This window comes from Microtus oregoni, unplaced genomic scaffold, assembly GCF_018167655.1.
Source record: "Microtus oregoni isolate MIOR12 unplaced genomic scaffold, Mior012 000054F_ref0000373, whole genome shotgun sequence".
Lineage (NCBI taxonomy): Eukaryota > Metazoa > Chordata > Mammalia > Rodentia > Cricetidae > Microtus > Microtus oregoni.
Window position 1 is genome coordinate 9,951,647 of NW_024543830.1, and position 19,180 is coordinate 9,970,826.

Genomic DNA, 19,180 nt, shown 5'->3' on the forward strand with positions numbered 1-19,180 from the left:
AATGCAGCATCTGGATTGACCCCTCTTCTGCTCTGCCATTTGCTATCCGATTTCTCCATGTTTCTCTCTGCTTGGTGATTTCTTGTTTTAGAAAGTGACAAACAGAGTGGGGAAAACTGTATGTTTTGGACTAAAAATGAAATCATTAGGATGGATTTCTATTCTTGTCGCCTGGAATTCTACTCTGGTTCTGATTAAGCACAACAAAGATATTGTATTTGATGCTTTCCTGCAAATGTATGAAATGGTTTGCTATTGCATGTCCATGAATGGAAATATTAGCAGACCATGCTTGGCTCCGGCCTCTGGCTTCGTCTTCACACCCAAAAAGTCAATCAACAGAGAGTTGCATCCCCAGCACAGGGCAAGTAGCTCCCATCTTGCCTGTGGTTTTTCTTGATGAACACAGAGAAGGAATTGTGTTTAAAAAATTGTAGGAGTAATTTTTAGCTACGTTCTAATTTCTATAGCATTCTCAGTAAAGAGCAATGGAACATTTCTAAGTCACCAGTCTTCCACGGCTATTCCATTCCTCTCGGAATACTGGGTCCCCCCAAGCCCCATTTCTGGTGGCTGGAGCATTTTGGTGAGAAGGGAGGGCATTTGTTCTCTGGCTCCTTCAAGGAAAGACTCGTGACAGAGAAGTGGAGCTATCACAGTGTTCTAGACACCTGTCCTACCTATTTTTGTTTGTTTAGAAACGGGGTAAGTTTAAGAAAAGAAAAATCTATAAAATACAAGGTATCCATTACCCATATCATAGAAACAGAAGTCAACACTCTGCAGCAACCTGTGCACCTTTGCATTGATGGGAGCAGGGTGTGGCGTGGCTGCAAGCGGCTGTCACTGACTGACAGCATGAGCTTCTACTTCCGTAAAATGGGGGAACGCTGACCTCAGAAGAGCTGTAGCATTTTTACGTAGGAAGCCCCTCTATGTTGTCTATCACTCGTAGTGTTAGATGGACCTGCTCGCAACCCACAGTTTATGCCAGGGAAGCACCTAACATGCTAACACACAGCACTATTTAACCTTGACTCTCATACCTGTATAATGAAACTGTGGACCTTCAGTGACTCTCAGTGGGACCTGTCCCCTCCCTGTCCTATCTTCCCACAAGTCCCAATTCACACCCAACTTTGATGTGCTCTTCATAGTGACCAGAAGGAACAAATGACAAGAACGGAGAGCCCAGGGCCTCCTCTCGGGGCACCTGGCTAGCCACTTCACACATGGAACCGAAAGGGCCTGACCTTTACTCTCAAGGAGTTAGCTCCCCTATCTCAAGTGGGAGCCAATTATTTCCATGGAACTTTTATACTCTGGAGGAGGAGGGGATTCACAGAGAGATTTCCTCTCTGCAGGATCCTAAGTGCTAGTTCTACCTGTCTTCAGCTAGAAAAAGCCTCATACTGGCCTGTAAAAACTGCACACATATTTAACAATTGCATCAGGAAAGGGCAAAGCCCTGCCTCATTTTTGAGAAACCAGGAATATAGTTCCTCATTTGTTTTTTGCAGTATTTTTGCTTTTATTTTATAGATATATTGTAACTTTCTTGTAGAAATTATGCCTACTTTTTAAGATAATTCTGAAGTTTATTAAGGTCTAAACTGAAAATTGACATAAAATATGTATTTTCTTGAAAGGAAAGAAGGGAGTAGAGATAGGGAGGGAAGGAGATGGGAAGGGAGAGGAGGAGATGTAGAAAAAAACAACTTCTAGAAAGAAGCTGGAAAATAATCTAATGGAATGTACAGGAAATAAGAAAGTTTATTTCTTATACCTTGCTTGATTCACCACTCGATCTGTATATGGACCTGACCAATACACTGAAGCATTCTGGGAATAGCTAACTGAGCGCAGGAGTTGACTATATGGACCTGACCAATACACTGAAGCACTCTGGGAATAGCTAACTGAGCGCAGGAGTTGACTCTCTCCTAGGACTCTAACTGGTTTAACAATAGGCCATGGGGAACCCTTTATCAGACTTTGATGCCTCCAAAGGCTTCTTAACTTTGGGGGAGATAATGATGCTGATAATAATGATGGCAGTGGTTACAGCAGTGATGGTGTTCTTGATGGTGACATTAGAAATAGTGATGGCAAAGTGGCTAAAGTGGTAATGTTGGTTGGGTGGTGGTTGTCTTGGCTACATTTCTCATTGTAACAAAACAGCAGGCAATAGCAGCTTAAGGTGGGAAGGGTTGACTTTGCCTTACAGTCTCAGGATATGGTACCTCAGGGCAGAGAAGTCCTGGTGGCAGGCGCATGAGGCAGCTGGTCCCCTTGTCTCATTAGTCAGAAAGAAGAGGGAGATGAATGCTTATGCTCAGATCGTCTTCTCTTTGTGTGACCTGGGATCCTATCTAGTGGAAAGATGCCACCCACAGTAGGTAGATTTACTCACCTCAACTAACCTAATCTTGATAATCCCCAAAGGCAATTTAAAGACTTGTGTTCTAGGTGATTCTATGTGTCCTGGTGTGTTGTAACTGGTATTAGATAACACAGTGGTGGTGAATGGACGATGATGGTCAAGAAGTGTTGGAGTTGGTGGTGGCGATGCTGGGATGATCATGGTGGTGATGCTGGGATGATCATGGTGGTCTTTCTGGGATGATCATGGTGGTCTTGATGGGATGATCATGATGGTGATGCTGGGATGATCATGGTGGTGATGTTGAGATGATCATGGTGGTGATGTTGGGATGATCATGGTGGTGATACTGGGATGATCATGGTGGTGATGTTGGGATGATCATGGTGGTGATGTTGGGATGATCATGGTGGTGATGCTGGGATGATCATGGTGGTGATGTTGGGATGATCATGGTGGTGATGTTGGGATGATCATGGTGGTGATACTGGGATGATCATGGTGGTGATGTTGGGATGATCATGGTGGTGATACTGGGATGATCATGGTGGTGATGTTGGGATGATCATGGTGGGGGTGCTGGGATGATCGTGGTGGTCATGCTGGGATGATCATGGTGTTCATGCTGGGATGATCATGGTGTTCATGCTGGGATGATCATGGTGGTGATACTGGGGTGATCGTGGTGGTGATACTGGGGTGATCGTGGTGGTGATCCTGGTGGTCACAATGGCTGAGCCACTGAAAATAGTGCTGCTATGCTCTGTGAATCTGAAAAAGGGACTTGTTTTACATAAATGCTGTGATAGGTTTGAGAAGTGAATAGAGAAAGGTGAAATCTTTTGGGTCTTAGAATTTGACAGACACAAGGGCACCAAAAATCTTCAACACAGTTCTCTGTGTGAAGCCACCTCATGTGTCTGTTGAAGTAATTCTTCTCGGAGACAATGTAGGCAAAATAAACAGACTTAGGCATGCATCGTTCATCCAGTTGGAAGACTATAACTTTGTTGAGATTTTGTTTGACTTTTCATTTTTTCGGCATCTTTGTTCTTATTCCCTATGCCCAAAGGAACCCTAAAGCTTTATTTTGGAAGTGCAGAAATCAGTTCTGTGAGAAGAAAGGGTTGAAACAAAAGTCATTCAAGCACCTACCTTCCTGGGGACCTGGGTGACAACCTTAGACTGGGCACGGGGGGCATGAGTAGAAGGCCCTCAGGGTGCGGCTCTCTTAGCAGAAAGGCCTGCTGCCAGGAATTTGGCTGAGCCACAAAGAAAGGAGTGAAATTCTCGCAAACAGCTTCCATTATCACTGTACAACCCCCACCAGCACACATCTGTGTGTGCTCAACTTTCTCTCTTCCCTTCTTCTCCTGGGTTAGAACTAAACAATGAGGTGATTCCCCATCCCACTGGATTGCATAACAACCTGTGGTCAAACTGGACACAGCCTTCGCTAATGAAACGCTGGGCAAGAAGAATGGAGCACACTGCACAGCACCTGTGCACACTTCTGCAGCGAAGGCAGAGGCGGCCCTTATCCTAGGTCCCCAGTGGCACACCTGCCGGCCCACAAACAGGGCGTGCTCCCAAGTGCATCTCACCGGAGCACACAGTATCCAGAAATTGTGGGTTGGTACCGTATTCTATTTCTTGACAGAATGTGAAATAATGATTCACTTTGGCTAAAGAAACTAGAGCCGCTGTGTGAAGAGTTTTTCCATTCTGTTCAATAAACATTCACTAAATGCCTACTCCGGGATGTGCCTGCAGATAAAAATACACCTAACCCCTCAAGAAGTTGGTCATTCAGCAGGAGCCTAAATTTGTCCCAAGCCTCTCATGACTGTGACTCTGGCCATGACTCTCTGGTGCTTTCTCCTGTGACTCACTTTCCCTCTAAGGCAGCAATTACCACAAGCGAAGATGTTCCTAACTTTACAGCGTCAGGCAAGTTCCGGCAGTCGCTCCAGGTCACCTTGTTTGCCTAACTGCAGCGGTGACTGAAGCAGCTTTCTCCCTTTGACTGGGCCAGAGCTGAGACAAGACATCATTTCGAGAGCAAGTCTTTCTGGATTTTACTAAGTGTCCTGTTGGCAGAAGACTGACTGTCACTCACTGCCACGCGGTTGCAAATACTGCTCTGAGGTCTCTCTGTGCCACTGGGCATGCACTTGGCCAGCCACCCCAGTCACAACTAGGACACAAAGCCACAGGTCCCTCACCACTGTCGCCCTCAGGAGAGGGCCAGATGGGGGCATAGAACGGACACTGCATCTCTTCTCCTCTATTCCCAGACCTGCCAATACTTCATTGGCCTATTTTGGCCAAATGTCATTAATAATGTTAGAAAGAAGACTAAGTAATGTTTATAACATACTAACTGGGTGTTGTGCACTGGGCTAGCTGTTTATTCTGTTAATCCTCTCCACTCCCGGTGGAAGTGGAATTTATTCTGATTTTTTTTCTGGTAGCTGAGGAAACCAGCTTCAGGTCTCTTAAGAAAACTGAACTTTGGGGGTTCTAGCCTCCCCTTTCAGCTAAGGCTACAGACTTAGGTAGAGGCTAAAGCAAGTTAGCTGGTATTTCTCTGCATCTTAATCACACAAACTAGCTCTTAAGGAGCAATAAGATGAGTGTGTGTGTGTGTGTGTGTGTGTGTGTGTGTGTTTCGATGGAGTGTGGAAAATTGCCCTTCTCTCTGGAATTTCTAATTACCCACAATTCTGGGTCTCTGAGACAGATGCTCTCTGTGGCTCTCTTGTTAGTTCTGGAGTGAATTTCCTTAGTGGAGTTTTCCTTTTGCCCATGTTGTCATGGCCAAATAAACCCTAAAAAGAGAAACACTAGAAGATGGGAACTATTCTAAAAGTCAATGAGGTGAGAGGTCAAAGTGACTTCAGCAGGCAGCAGGTTTGCGTGGCCCCTGACCTCCCTCCTGAGACCTGAGTTAGATGAATCTCCTTAACATAGCCCAAGGATGCCTTTCTCTAGTGTAAACCATTCACAGCATGGGACTGGAGTGTTGAAACCAGACACAGGAAGTGGCTGAAACAGCACCCCGTCCCCCACCCCCCATCCCCAACACCAACAAACACACCCGGGAATCAATTCTTCATTTCGAGTCTTAGCCTCCGGTAACTGAGGATCTTCATGTGTGGCATGCCCGGGCAAAGCGAGCGGTTATCTATTTGTTGCCTCAAGTGGGATTTTTCTGGGTGTGAAGTCAGCAGACAAGCCAGGAAATGTCAGTGCAGAAGAGTGAGGGGGTTCAAGACGGTGACAGCTGACACTCCGGAGTTGCGAGGAGGTGTCCACATGTGACATTTATGATCCCTGTTTTCTTGAACACAGAGTGACACGTTATAATAATTCTTACAGGGAACCCGCAGTCCAGCTTCTTAAACAAAAATGCCCTCAGAACAGATGCTTTACCCATTAAGGTGGCATCTTGCTAGAGTCCTTACGTCTAAGTCTCCTGGCTCTCTGCTATCCTTCCCTGATCGAAGGGTAGGGCTGTCTGGCCTTTTAAAAGCCTCAGAATCCTCCCCATGTATCTCTTAAGCCCAGATCTTTCCAGAGCTATGGATATTTAGCTTAATTCCTGGAGTTACATCTGCCTTGCATTAGAGAGTCATGTGTTGTAACATTTCTCGTCCTACTGCTTGGAAAACATGCCACACACTGAGAGGAAAGGCTAGCTCCAGGAGAACTGAGGACGTGGGCTCCTAAAAAGCAAATCGAATAAATGGCCCCAGTCTGAGTTTCAATTCTCTGAACAAAAATCCTGTTTGTTTTCATTCATATCTTCCGTCCCAGGTTGTCATCTGTGATCTGCCTGACCTAGAGACTGTTATTATTGAATGTGAACTTCAAGCCCAAGCAACCAGAGTCCCCTTTATCGAAGTACTGCTGTCTGTGCATAGTTAGAAGCATGGAACAGGCCAGGAAAAGACCAAAAGCATAGTTGAAATAGATCTTTTTCTTGTGGTTTAAGGATCAGCCAGTTGGAACCAAAGAGATGTTTTCTTAAGGTTGCAGAGAAGTTTGCAAAACTATTGGATTGTTTTTGGCATTCAAACATAGATTATAGATATATTATTAATATTACCAAGTCAATGGCCTAGGCTATATGGACTGTATTTAGCAGTACATTCTCGTTGGCTCTCAGCTCTTGGTCCTGGAAGGCTGCTTTGTGTTTAGCTAGCTTATCTACTGCACTAATGTCCTTGTAATTAGCTGTACTTTGAAAGCCTCTCTGTGGCATTGTGCACTACAGAGGTCGGCAGAGTTACTGTAGTCAGATAAACACGATGCAGGCGCTGGGCCACTGCCCACCAAAGAAGACCACTCACAGTCGCAGCAAATGCTCTTTCATGCCAAAGCAGAAGGGCAGCCAACCACAGTGGCTTCTTCTTTGATCTGCTTGGCTCTGGGGAAATGCCGAGATGGCTTTTGTAATTTACCTCAGCATCTCCCAATGAGCCACAGGGCCAGACCGCCTTAAGCAATGCGACAAGGCACTTGAGAATTGTTAGCATCAGGTCATTTGCTGGAGAAGAGTGCCAGTTTTGCTGAATCTTTATGTCTTCTAAGTTCTCGATGCCAGACGCACTATTTTCCTACTGGATCTGCCAAAACCACTAAACAGTTAAAAGATATCAAGTCGTCTCAAAGTGGCCCAAACTGAAAAGAAGAGAAGGAGGAGGAGGAGGAGGAGGAGGAGGAGGAGGAGGAGGAAGAGGAGGAGAAGAAGAGGAAGAAGAAGAAGAAGAAGAAGAAGAAGAAGAAGAAGAAGAAGAAGAAGAAGAAATGAATTCCCAGTCAGCAAATCTTATAATCATATTCCTCCCTAGGAAATGTCTAATAAGGCTAAGAATTAAGAAAACAGAGTAACAGTACAAAACGCCTCCCGCTCTCTTCCCTTTGTATGTGAACCCAGCAGAAGACGATGGACAGAAGATAAAATTAAGCAGAATGGTTATAGCATGAAAAAAATCATAACAGCGACACCAAAATGAACTACACCCTGACAACATGTTCTTAACGCTAGACCTTACAGAAGATTTCCTTACTCAGAATTCAGCCAGGTGGAAGCTGCTCCCTGGTACTTTCGATCTGTGTAAGCTGCTCCAGGGACTGGCCATTACTTCGTTGGAGCATGGGAGATGCACAGTCCTTTGGGTTAACCGTCCCCAAATCTTTGGAAATAAAAAATATCAGCAAAGAGTCCTCGAACTTTTTAGTACTAAGCCACCAGAGCTCCAACACTGAAGAATGTCTTTCTTAAGAAGCTCCCAAGAAGTCAAAAAGAAAACCCCCAGTTCACAGCTGTTGCTTGTACCTAGACAACGAAGGCTTGCAAAGACAACCTTCTCCTATCGGCATGGTATATTCGCATGTCTCCTTGTTGTGTATAGTGATTGCACCTGTACGGTGCATTTTCTAAGATACATCAGCTTCTTGATATTGAATTGTTCATAGTTGTTCATCAAAGTCACTGCCAAGTTTCTTTGTACTCCTGTGTGTCAGTGGCTTTGGTTCTGGTCTTACATCTGGATCTTCTAGGGAGCAGACAGCACTACAAGCCAGTGAAAAGAGGCTCCCTGCAGACAGGACGCAGGCAGCATGGTGGGTGTTATGAAGCTGGCCTGGTGAGACAGCTACAGGGCCAGGGTTGAGTGAGAATCATCCCTGCAGAGAAGGCGGCGGAAAGTAGAAACCAGGGAGCTAGATAGAGTCTGGCATAAAATTTAAATATGGACAACTTAGGGGGATGTCTACCACTCCCCATGAATTATCAACAGAAGCAAAGTTACCCTTGATTACATTTTGATTGATTTTAACAGTTTTCCATTGATCTAAACTTCTTAGTGGGAATTGACAGAAATCCTTTTGAGACTTAAAGAGAATGAAAGGGGTGTTGGTGGGAGGGATGGGGAAACAACGGTCCGAAAGCCAGATGAACAACCTTGTTTCTAGGGATCTTCAGAAAAGTCTTGCCACCCCCTCTCTAGAAAACTCTGGGCTGGTTGTTGATGGGCTCTAAGGTGAGGGGTCCCATGGAAAGGTACAGTTGGGTAGGCAGTCCGCAGCAGCAGACAGTCTCTGAGTCTGTCTTCTTTGGCTTGGATCTCTCACTCCACAGGAAGTACATTAGGCAGGGTTCTCTAGTGGCACAGGATATGAATAGTAAATTGCTACTATAAACAGTTAGATTGGCTCACTCAATAAATGTTGAGTAGCCCAACAATGTCTGTCTGCTTGCTGCAGAGATAAAGAACCCAGGAGCTGTTCAGTCCATGAAGCTTGGCCTTCAAACCAGTCCCAAACCAGAAAGTATGGAAGCTTCATGAAGAGCCACTGTTAGAGATTCCACGTTAGAGGCCAATGTCTGAAGTCAGCAGAGGGTCGCATGGCTGTGTTAGACACGCTTAGCCGGAAAGAGGGAAGGAAGGCAGATCCTCCCAACTGCTCCTTCCTTGGACCTCTCTATATCTGGACTCATGCTTGATAAGGGCCCCCACATTAAGAACATATCTTCTACTTCATTCAATCCTCTCTAGAAAACTTCTCGTAGATGCGCCCAGAGGAACATCTCAATCGCCCAGGTGATTTCATCCAGTCAAGTAGAGATGGAAAAAGACCGATGTGGAACCTAATTATTCTTAAAATTCAGTGATAAACAATAATATAATACACAGGGCTATTAATCCACAAGCTGGCACTCAGGACATCTGCCCAGTACTTTGCATTTTTAACAAGTTTTAAGAGACTGAGGTACCAAGCTTTAATGCATTAGACCAGGTCAGGGTCTAGCAGAGGCATCCCTGATTTCAGCCGTTTTCATTGTGTTCTATCGGAAGGAGCATAAGGTGGTATGGAAATGAGCTGTCTTCTATTTCCATACATTTCTCAAGAGTGTGAGAGCCAGCTGATGTCTTCTTAAGTAATTATTAGAACAGTTAGGGATGTAAAAATAGACATCCATTTACTTTGTTTGCCCCTGGTGTATTCACATTAGAAATTGGCAATATTTAAGTTGGATTTAATTTTAGAGCTCCAGCCTTCCCTAGAATGAGACTATAGCAATAACACCTGTGAAAAATCAGTCTGCGTTCTTGGCAGGAAGTTCTCTTTCCAGCAGCAAACTGCTATGCTGTACCAGCACTGTATGAGAAAAAACCAAGGGCATGGAAGATGCTGGAAGGATCCAGCTGTTAGGACCAGTGTGGAATGGGCAGGAAACTGGTGTGCACCAAGGTTACCTGGGCAAGTGACTGTGGATATACGGCTGGAAACTTAACTGTGGTTGTGTGCACTCCATTCTGCAAGATGGCAAGGGTGAGAAGCTGTGGAATATGTAATTTAGATGGGCAGTCATTTAAATTTCCTTCCAAGCACTTAGATTAGAAGACGTCCATAGACAAATATCTAGAATAATTACAGGGAGTTACTTTTCCTTCCCTGGTTGTTCCGTGGCTTCAATGTAAAAGTTTGTTGTGTGTTGTGGGAGGAAGTGGGCAGGCACAGCAATGGGATGACATCCAGGCATGGCGCACACTCTTGTCACTCTCCCCAACACTCTAACCCTTGCTAGACCTCCAGCTAGCTCTTGAGCTCAAAGACTGTGTGTGGCTTTTCTCTCCATTCTTCTGCATCCTGCTCAGATGCTCTATTCTCTTTAAGAGTCCTACTCCTGTATGAGTGTGTGACCCAGGCTAGCCTGAATAGACAAAGGAGGTTCCTAGGTGACTGTGCTTCCCCATCGCGAGTAATATACACCCTGAACGTCACACTGATTTAAATACTTACTTAGCTTGTGCTAACCCTTCCTCCCCTCTAGCTGATTTGCTATAGGAAATATTGTGTCTTCTTTCTCTTCATAACCTAACACCTAGCACAGCGTCTGCCAGAGGGTCTGAAATGTCAGTGTTGAATTGATGAAATTAAAGAACTTCAGTGTAAGGGGAGAAAAAAAGCATTGTTTACTCATACCGTCTTAGAATTCCAGAGGACTGAAGTCGGAAAGATCTGAGTTATCATCTGTTATAGGAACTTTTCATTTTGGTGAAAAACAAAGACAGTCAGAGTGATGTCCTGCCCAAGAATTGGCTGGAATTGGGTCAGGACACGGGTCTGTGGCTTCCAACCTTGCAACCTGTACAGTTGAGCCAAGCCCCCAGCAAAAGGGCTTGTGGAATAGATGAGCTCCCCTGCTTGGGTGAGGAGGCCCCTAAGATGCACCTCCTAACCCCAGAGCACATGTCAATCTCCCTACCCCCAGACTAAGCTCAACCCTGGAGTGCATGGAGATGTCACTTGTCCTAGAATCTCACGTTTGAAGAGCGTTAGAGTCAGGTTTTCTCCATGCCTGAATTCTCAGTTGTGTATCAGAAGGTTTCTCTGTTAGTTTCTGAAAGGCAAAAGGGGTGTGTTGAGCAGAGTGGGGAAGCAAGAGGAATGGAAACATCCCAGAAAGATGCTTTCCAGCAACACAGAAGCCACTCCAGGGCCCCTCCCACCTCAGCTGCTCTCCAGCCCCCTCTTCCCTATCAGGTGTATGGCTTTGAGGAGGCTTCCATGACATCTGTCGCCACTGTAAAAAGGGAGAGGTGTGGTGGGAGTCACGGTGGAGCAAGGCATGGCAAAAGAAAGGTCTGTGGGACTTGAAAAAGCACAGACAATAGGGCAAGCGTGCAACTCCTGAGCTTTCTTTACAAACTGTCTTTGTAGACTTAGTCATTTATCTGTTCAGCCTTCAAAATCACCATGGCACCGTCCTGCTTAAAGCCCCATTCCCTTCCTGTCGGCCCCAGGGATGCCACTGTAGCTCTTGGCTTCATCTCTAATGGCTCAGGTTGTTGGAGCTCTCCAGCTCGCCTCCCAGATCTGTTCCTTCAGGCTCGGTTTTCGACTAATCCCCAAGGCTTTGGCATCTGCTGTCACTTCCACCTGGAATGTTCTGCCCTCCATTCCTTGTCATAAGCTTGAGGGCGGCTTCCTCAAGGAACTCTTCACGAGCACGTTGCCTGCATGGCTTCTCGCACTCCTCTCTCCCCCGTCACACCGTGCTTGCTTTCTGCACGGGATGAACAGAGTCTGACGCTATCTATTTATACTAAATTGTAAAGTCCACAAGAGAGGTCAAGAACTTGCTTGTTTTATTTACTGCTGTGTCTCCAGCAACAAGAATAGTGTTTGGTATATAGTAGATGCTCAGGAAATAATGAATGAATGAATGAATGAATGATACACCATATATTAGGTAGACAGAAGTGAGAGGAAAACAGTGGCTCTAGAAGCTACAAGTTAAAACATAATATTTTTCTCTTAATGTGTTATTGCCATAGCTTCGATTTTTGAAATTTGACTTTTAGCACAGTGCCCCAAGACCGTTGATGTGTCTCAGTGGGAGATCCAAGTGGTGTGTCAAGCAGCCAGTTTGTCCCATTCCCATTGCTTATCTTGTATTTTCATCCCTGAATTGGCTGGTTTGAACTGTCAGGACTTCTGCGTTTCTAATATTGCATCACCAATATTGGACGGAGCTGGATTTACTACATCTGGGCTTGGGCAGTGTGCAAAATAATTTTCATTTTAGTTAGTTTAGGCGTCCCTGGAGCAGAACTCCAGTATAGACCTGGAAGCCACTACACTAGGTGCAGTGCCACTGTGGACTGTGTCCAGGTTGAGACTAGTATAGGCAAGGGTCATTGCAGGGCCATGCAAGACCAGAGCTATGTAAGCCCAGGGCCCTGGAAACCTTGGCAACTGAACTCTTGCTCCTCCCTGAGCTCCAATGTTGCTAAAGTGGTAGAATTGTGGAAATAGGGTTCAAGGCCTATTGGCACTCCTTTCCCCTCTGTCATGGGCTCTGGTGTCTACCAATGTGTTAGGGAATATGGTAACCCTTGTCTAATGTCAGCTCTCCCCCGCAGAGTTCTGGCCTGTGGTCGTGCAGTCCAGGGGGCTGGATGGCATGCTGGACCCAAGCTCACCTCAGTGTCTGGGCCCAATAAAGGCTTTGCCAAGGACGCAGCTTTCTATCCTGGCCACTCAGAGGTAAGTGCCCATGGAAGAGATGCTTTCCTGCGGCTTCTAGCTCTGCAGTTCCCAGGGAAACATGGCTGGAAAGACTCTGCAGGTTGTGGAAGGAGAGACAGACCTGATGGGTCAGTAAGAGCCAAGGCTCTTAGTGACGCTGCTGCAAATGGGGCTTGTTTAAAGAAATCTTTTTGCTCTGTAGCTTCTAAGAGAAGAGTTCCGTTATCTGGACACTGGTGGCCTGGCTCTAAGTTCTACTTTACCGGGAGTCCAGGACCAAATGATGTATCCCCATGTCTTCTGTTCCCTCAGCCATAATGGGATGAACACAACCCAACATCCAGATGGTTGTGATGACTGGTGAGACATAAGATGACCCTGGAACTCAGACCAGCACATTCTCTTTCCATACCCATGGCTCACATGCCTGTCCTGAAGAATGCCAGCTAACCAAAGGTCTAGGACCTTCTGGAACTCTCTGGCCACATGTAACCATCATGGCCATCTTATGTACTTTTTGATAAAGACAGACTTGGATCAGGATCATAGATGTCTGTGTGACACTCAGAAACCTGAGACACCAGGCACAAAAGCAATCCGACATCAGTGTCTTCTCTGGTGTCCAGATTTGTGGTACCTTGGAGTCAGAACTCAGAATCTGAGAATTTCATTTGGATGTTGGAGAGAATATGTACATCTCAGGATCACTATCAATCACTGAGTTTAGGCTCCCTCAAGTCTCCATCCTCAAAAAGATGCAGAGGCTGAGCAACAGGGCACATACTAGCCACATTACCCCAGATCATTCAGCCTCCCCAAGGTTAGCCTAGGAACTCAGAATGCATCCTCTAGATCAGCAACATCAGTGTCGTCTGTCACTTGTCTGATGTCTCTCCCACCCTTGAGCCTAGAGAATCAACAATTCTACGAGTAGATGAAGCCGCCTAGATTAACGGACCTCCAGGTACTGATGCCTCCAGGCTGGTGCCTGGAAGTTTGAGAGCCTGGACTCAGTCTCTGATGTCACTTCCATGCTGTGCCTCCTCCTCAGAAGTGCTATGTGGGACATGCCAGCAGAGGTGCTGGACTCTGTCCTGTCCCCGCTCATCTGTGTTCATCCCAGGACACCTTGGGGAACCCTCCTTAGGGAGTTAAGGGGCCACAGGATTCCTTTTATGCTCCATGCAGGCTCCAACAGCCGAGAGTTCCTAAGTCTTAAAATGGAAGGCAGCAGCCAACTTACATTTAGAGTGGAGGCCAAGGATAAAACAAGGAGCGATCCCTTGACCCCCTGTCAGATTGTAGCCAGTGAGATGAAAGAGTCTGGATTTCCTTGGTCACAAGAATTTCCTCTCTGGCCTTCAACTGGTGACCCAGGTTCACACATCTGGTCTCTAGCCCAGGAGCTGTGAGTAGCTCTCGACACCTCTCTCTAAGACAGAGATTTACCTTCCTCTCCCCATTACACATCTCTGGCAGGCCTGGCTGGCAGGTCTCCCAGCAACTGGAGGCAAGGACTGGTTAGGATCAACTTTCTAACTCTGTCTGGTAGCTTCATCACCTAGTCAGGTAGGGCCAGGCCTGTGTAAAGATTACTCATCTGGTATAGAAACATCTCCTACTACAGGTGTGGATGCTGGTAGTCACCGAACATCCTGCTAGCCAGGGAGAGGGTCCTGTTGGAGGCTGCGTCAAAACCACCCCAAGGACAGTCTCCTCTTTCCCAGCCACTTGCCCTTCAATGTTGATGGGAGCATAGCAAAATGAAGAACATTTGCAGCAGAAATGGACTGTGTTCTCTCATGTAAACCCTAGCTGCTCTCCCCAGCTAAATGTCCCACTCAGACATGTACCATGAAGCTACATGGAAGTTTATCACTGCTCAAGACACAGGTTTTGAAGGCTGAATATAAATAAACCAACTCCTCCTTAGCTCACTGTGTTTCCTACACCATGCATTGTGTCGCTAGAATGGGAAACAGCATGGATTATTTCTCTCTTGTTCTGTATTCTCTGATGACTCTAAGACTTGTCTAATAATTTTTAAAGATTATAGGAACACACCATTATGAGTAGATCAATAAGGTTTTCCCCAAATTACATCTTAATCAAAAACTGAAAAGATCTGTTTGAGACATTTTTAACTCTTAATGAACTGCCTACCCATGATGCAAATCTCTGTTGCCATTGAAGGACGGTGGGTACCATGTGGTGACCCAATGGCAAATGCACAGATATCATTAGACTTTCAAAACATGACGGAGTTGTTGTGTAGAATGAGCACGTGCTATGCACAGTAGAAAACTTGATAGTTCCTTAAATTATAAAAGTCAGAGTGAATAGACACCTTAAATGTCAACACTCAGGTGGAGAAGTCAAGGAACTCAGAAGGAAAGAGGCACCTCCACACACAATGGTTTCTGGAGGTGGGGGTGCCACAGACAACAGCAATAAGCAGGTAGTTTTCTGTCTATGAGAGCTCTTCCTCTGTCAGAGAGGCTAATAATAACACACCTGCCATAAGATGGGTATACCAGAGAGGGTTTTGCTGCCAAGAGTCAGGTGCTGTTGGAGCGATGCCCTTGAAATTGAATATTGGGAGACAACAGGATGGATTCTAACAGGAGATAGAGAGAGCATAAAGCAACCAGGAGTTCAGGAGGAGCAGACCTGGAGGGAAGAGCCCAAAGCAAGAGCAAGGGTGGCTAAGCACGGGGCAGGAGCTAGGCCAGGAGCTCTTGTGCCTGGAATAAAGAAATATGAGGTCATTGATGAAGGAGGGGCTGTCACCAGGCTCAGCAATCATTCATAAACTCACCACTGGCTCCTTGATCAAAGTCACAAGGTCAGAGCAATGCCTTAAGAAGCTTAATGTGGAAGCCAGGGAGGGATGACACTGGAATAAGAGAGATGAAGGTACAATGGTCCTCGTAATAAGAAAGCTAAAAGTGAAGATGCAATTTAGAAGACCAAGAACACCAGGGCAAGAGAGATGGTGACTGTGGGACTAATTTGGAAGGCACCGAGTGGTCCAAGCTATCACTGATACAGAAGACAAAGATGGGATGACGGTGGGATTGATCAGGAAGAGTCCACTCAGTGATGTCTTGCACTGAGACTGTCAATATCCATGGAGACGTGCTTCTGGGAAGTTGGGGGTCCAGAGAGTGCTCCAGGAAGCAACTGGGCTAGGAATGTAGCTACGGGCATCAACAGTCCCTCAGGAGAGGATGAGCACCCCCAGAAGACCCTGCGGAAGGAGACCATGGGGACCACAGAGCAAGGCAGGCTTTATTTCTATTGAAACCCTAAACCCCGGTCAACTTTTCTTCAGTTTCCGATCCAGTTCTAACAGGTGTTACCAATTTGGCCATAAAAGTATGGATTTCAGTTCCGTGTCTTCTGCCTTAATTCACCTGATGAAAGATAATGTGTACCGAGAAGAAAGAACCAAAACAAGAAAAGGAGCTGGATTCGCTGCCAAAAGAATGCTCGCTCCTCTGAGGGCTGGCAAGACAATTATCAGCCAGACCTTTAGCCATCGGATCTGGGAGAGGAATCAAAACCTCAGGTGTAGCGCCTCATCCTCTGCACGGACGGCGAGAGAAGTGAAGTGACAAAAATGTCCTTCAAAGGAACCCAAGAGAAAAGAATGTGACTGTTTCCTTCTTGGATCCCATCATGAAGCACAGTATTGTATGGAATTTCACTGGCTGAATGCTGATTGGAAGGCAGCGTGTAGCTTGGGCATGGTTGAAAGGACCCGCGTCTATACGGAAAGTGAACCAAGAGTGGGCTTCTCCGACACCTCCATAGTTTCCTTATTGTCCTAGTATTTGCTGAGAAACTGCAGCACTTCAGACATTGCACATGGCAGTGCAATGATCAAAATGGAAGTCACATGACTTCTAAAACCCAACCAGGGAGACAGACAGACATGGAAATGAGTACCGTGTGCCCAGGTAAAGGTAACACAGTCCGCTGTGAAAGACAAGAAAGATGCTCACAAAGTGATGGAGGAGCCCGCCACCCAGGTGGGTGAGCCCTCTAAGACCACACAGCCAGGAAGTGAACAAGCCCAAAAGCATGCTTTAAAGACGTCTGAGAGAGGAAGAACAATAAACTATGAAAACCCCCTCATGGAAGGGGCTCAGAGAGTGACCAGCCAGAGGCAGAACTAAAGAAGATGAAGTCCTTGTCTTAAGAGAGACCCAATCATTCAGAATCAACACACACTTAATCCAAACAGTCACCCTGGAAAATACTGTTCCCTGTCCATAAAGAAAGAAAAGGTGCAGTAGATTAAAAGGCATTTTCTTCTGCTGACAAGTATTTGGGCTGGATATCCAACGTTTTCTCAGATCTAGTGCTAAGGCTCTTTTTTCATTATGTAGATTTATCAGGAAGAACACACACGCACGCACACACACACACACACACATGCATGCAGACACAAGCATATACTCACACACCCACAGAGACAGACAGACAGACAGAAAAACAGACAGAGGGAACATTTATGCTAGAGTTATCAGAGAAAGCTTCCAGGAGTAGAAAAGAATCAAACGGGGCTGAAAACACAGGGGAGGAGGCAAAATGATCCATCAGAGCAGGAAGATGAGAGAAAGGACAGAATCCGGGGCTTGGAAAATGCTCTAGAGGAGATCCTCTGAGCTGACCACCAGCTGGAGATGCTTCACATAGGAGGTGACCTTTGATCCACCTCTACAGATGTGAATTGGTGCTCACTCTGAGGAAGGGCAATAGTCCCCAGAGCAAAGTTGACTCTAGTGTTACTCAGGGTGATCCGGGTTAGAGCCTGGCATTTGGTCTCTACTCACCTACAAGCAAGCAATAAAAAGAATGGACTTGTTCAAAAAAACGGAAGACCTGAAGGAGGGAGGGTGGAAGAAACGCAGATTGGTAAGGGATCTTTTGGATTCTCCTTCTGGTCTAGCTTCTGGCGTAACTTTGTAAACATGTTAGTCGATTCCTTGTGGAAGGCTTCCTGATATGTGAAAGAAAGATGGCAGGCCCTAACCAGAATCCTCCCCCCCCCCCAAGTCTTCAAGGCGGTGGGTCATGTAAGCACTAGTCTCTAGGCTCAGAGCTGCTGTGCTTCCAGAACTTTCCCACCACCCTCCCAGCCTGCAGTCAGAGAGCCAAAGTTCCTAGGCAGGATTTAAAGGGCCGGGTTGCTTCCCCGAATAGAACCACCACACAGGCTGCTCTGGTTAATGCCAGGGTGATTGCTGCCAGCACTCCTTCTCACTCTCCCAAGTACCATACTTTGCGTTGTGAGTTCAGCATCTCCTCATCCGTAGCCCACCATCAGAACCTCCTGGCGTCCTCCTGAGAGGCCCCTGAGAGGAGCACAACACTGCCTTGACGATGCTCAGTGCCACTCCCCTGAGTAACCTGTCTGTCTTTGTCCTTCCAGGTGCATAGCGTAATGTCCATGTTGTTCTACACTCTGATCACAGCGTTTTTGATCGGCGTACAGGCAGAACCCTACACAGATAGCGATGTCCCAGAAGGAGACTCCGTCCCCCAAGCCCACTGGACTAAACTTCAGCATTCCCTTGACACAGCCCTCCGCAGAGCCCGCAGCGCCCCTGCTACCCCAATAGCTGCCCGCGTGACAGGACAGACCCGCAACATCACTGTGGACCCCAGACTGTTTAAGAAACGGAGACTCCGTTCACCCCGCGTGCTGTTTAGCACTCAGCCCCCACCCACCTCTTCGGACTCTCTGGAGCTGGACTTCCAGGCCCATGGTACAATCTCCTTCAACAGGACTCACAGGAGCAAGCGCTCGTCCACCCACCCCGTCTTCCACATGGGGGAGTTCTCAGTGTGTGACAGTGTCAGTGTGTGGGTTGGGGATAAGACCACAGCCACGGACATCAAAGGCAAGGAGGTGACAGTGCTGGGCGAGGTGAACATCAACAACAGTGTGTTCAAACAGTACTTTTTCGAGACCAAGTGCCGAGCCCCCAATCCCGTGGAGAGTGGATGCCGGGGCATTGACTCCAAGCACTGGAACTCTTACTGCACGACAACCCACACTTTTGTCAAGGCATTGACAACAGACGACAAGCAGGCTGCCTGGAGGTTCATCCGGATAGACACAGCCTGTGTGTGTGTGCTCAGCAGGAAGGCTGCAAGAAGAGGCTGACCTGCCTGCAGGACCCTTCCCCACCCGCCCCCTCCACACCCTCCTCGGCCCCTCCCTACCTCAGCCTGTAAATTATTTTAAATTATAAGGACTGCATGGTAATTTATCGTTTATACAATTTTAAAAAGCCATTATTTATTAAATTTTCAAAGCATCCTGTGTACCCGCACTAGAGTCCTTTTTCTCGTAAGAACACCTACCAGTTGGGGAAGAGAGCAGGATCAACTGTCCCCCCAGCCTCTCCTGGCTCCAAAGCCCATTTGTAACCCTCATTCCCAGCCAGCACAGCCCTGGGGCAGGCTAACTGGTTTCAGACGCTACCCTACTACCCTGTGCATAGCATGATTAGCAAGGGAAGTCAGCTTGCAGGCTCCGGTCTACATTCCAGAGCCAAATCTATCAAATCCTTGGATTATCTGCTGCACAGCATGGATCCATGAGCCTTGATTGCCTCACTGGAGGAGGGAGGGTAGCTGAGACTAGTAAGAAAGCAGGTTGCTGTGTGCAGAGGCGGCCTCCCTCCTCTGAGAGACCCGGGCTGGTCTTTGGAGGATACTGGGAACGCTCTGTGT

General features: G+C 46.7%; 1 protein-coding gene across 2 annotated transcripts in view; it reads left to right on the plus strand.

Annotated features, from left to right (window-relative positions):
• The window catches only part of Ngf (nerve growth factor), a 52,331-nt gene extending 33,568 nt beyond the window's left edge, over positions 1-18,763 (plus strand). For both annotated transcript variants that reach the window (XM_041638198.1, XM_041638199.1), the window contains exons 2-3: positions 12,325-12,448; positions 17,871-18,763. In XM_041638198.1, coding sequence (XP_041494132.1) covers positions 17,883-18,608 — 726 coding nt within the window. In that variant the 5' untranslated portion in view covers positions 12,325-12,448; positions 17,871-17,882 and the 3' untranslated portion in view covers positions 18,609-18,763. The remainder of the gene's footprint in view (positions 1-12,324; positions 12,449-17,870) is intronic.
• The last annotated feature ends 417 nt before the right edge of the window (positions 18,764-19,180 follow it).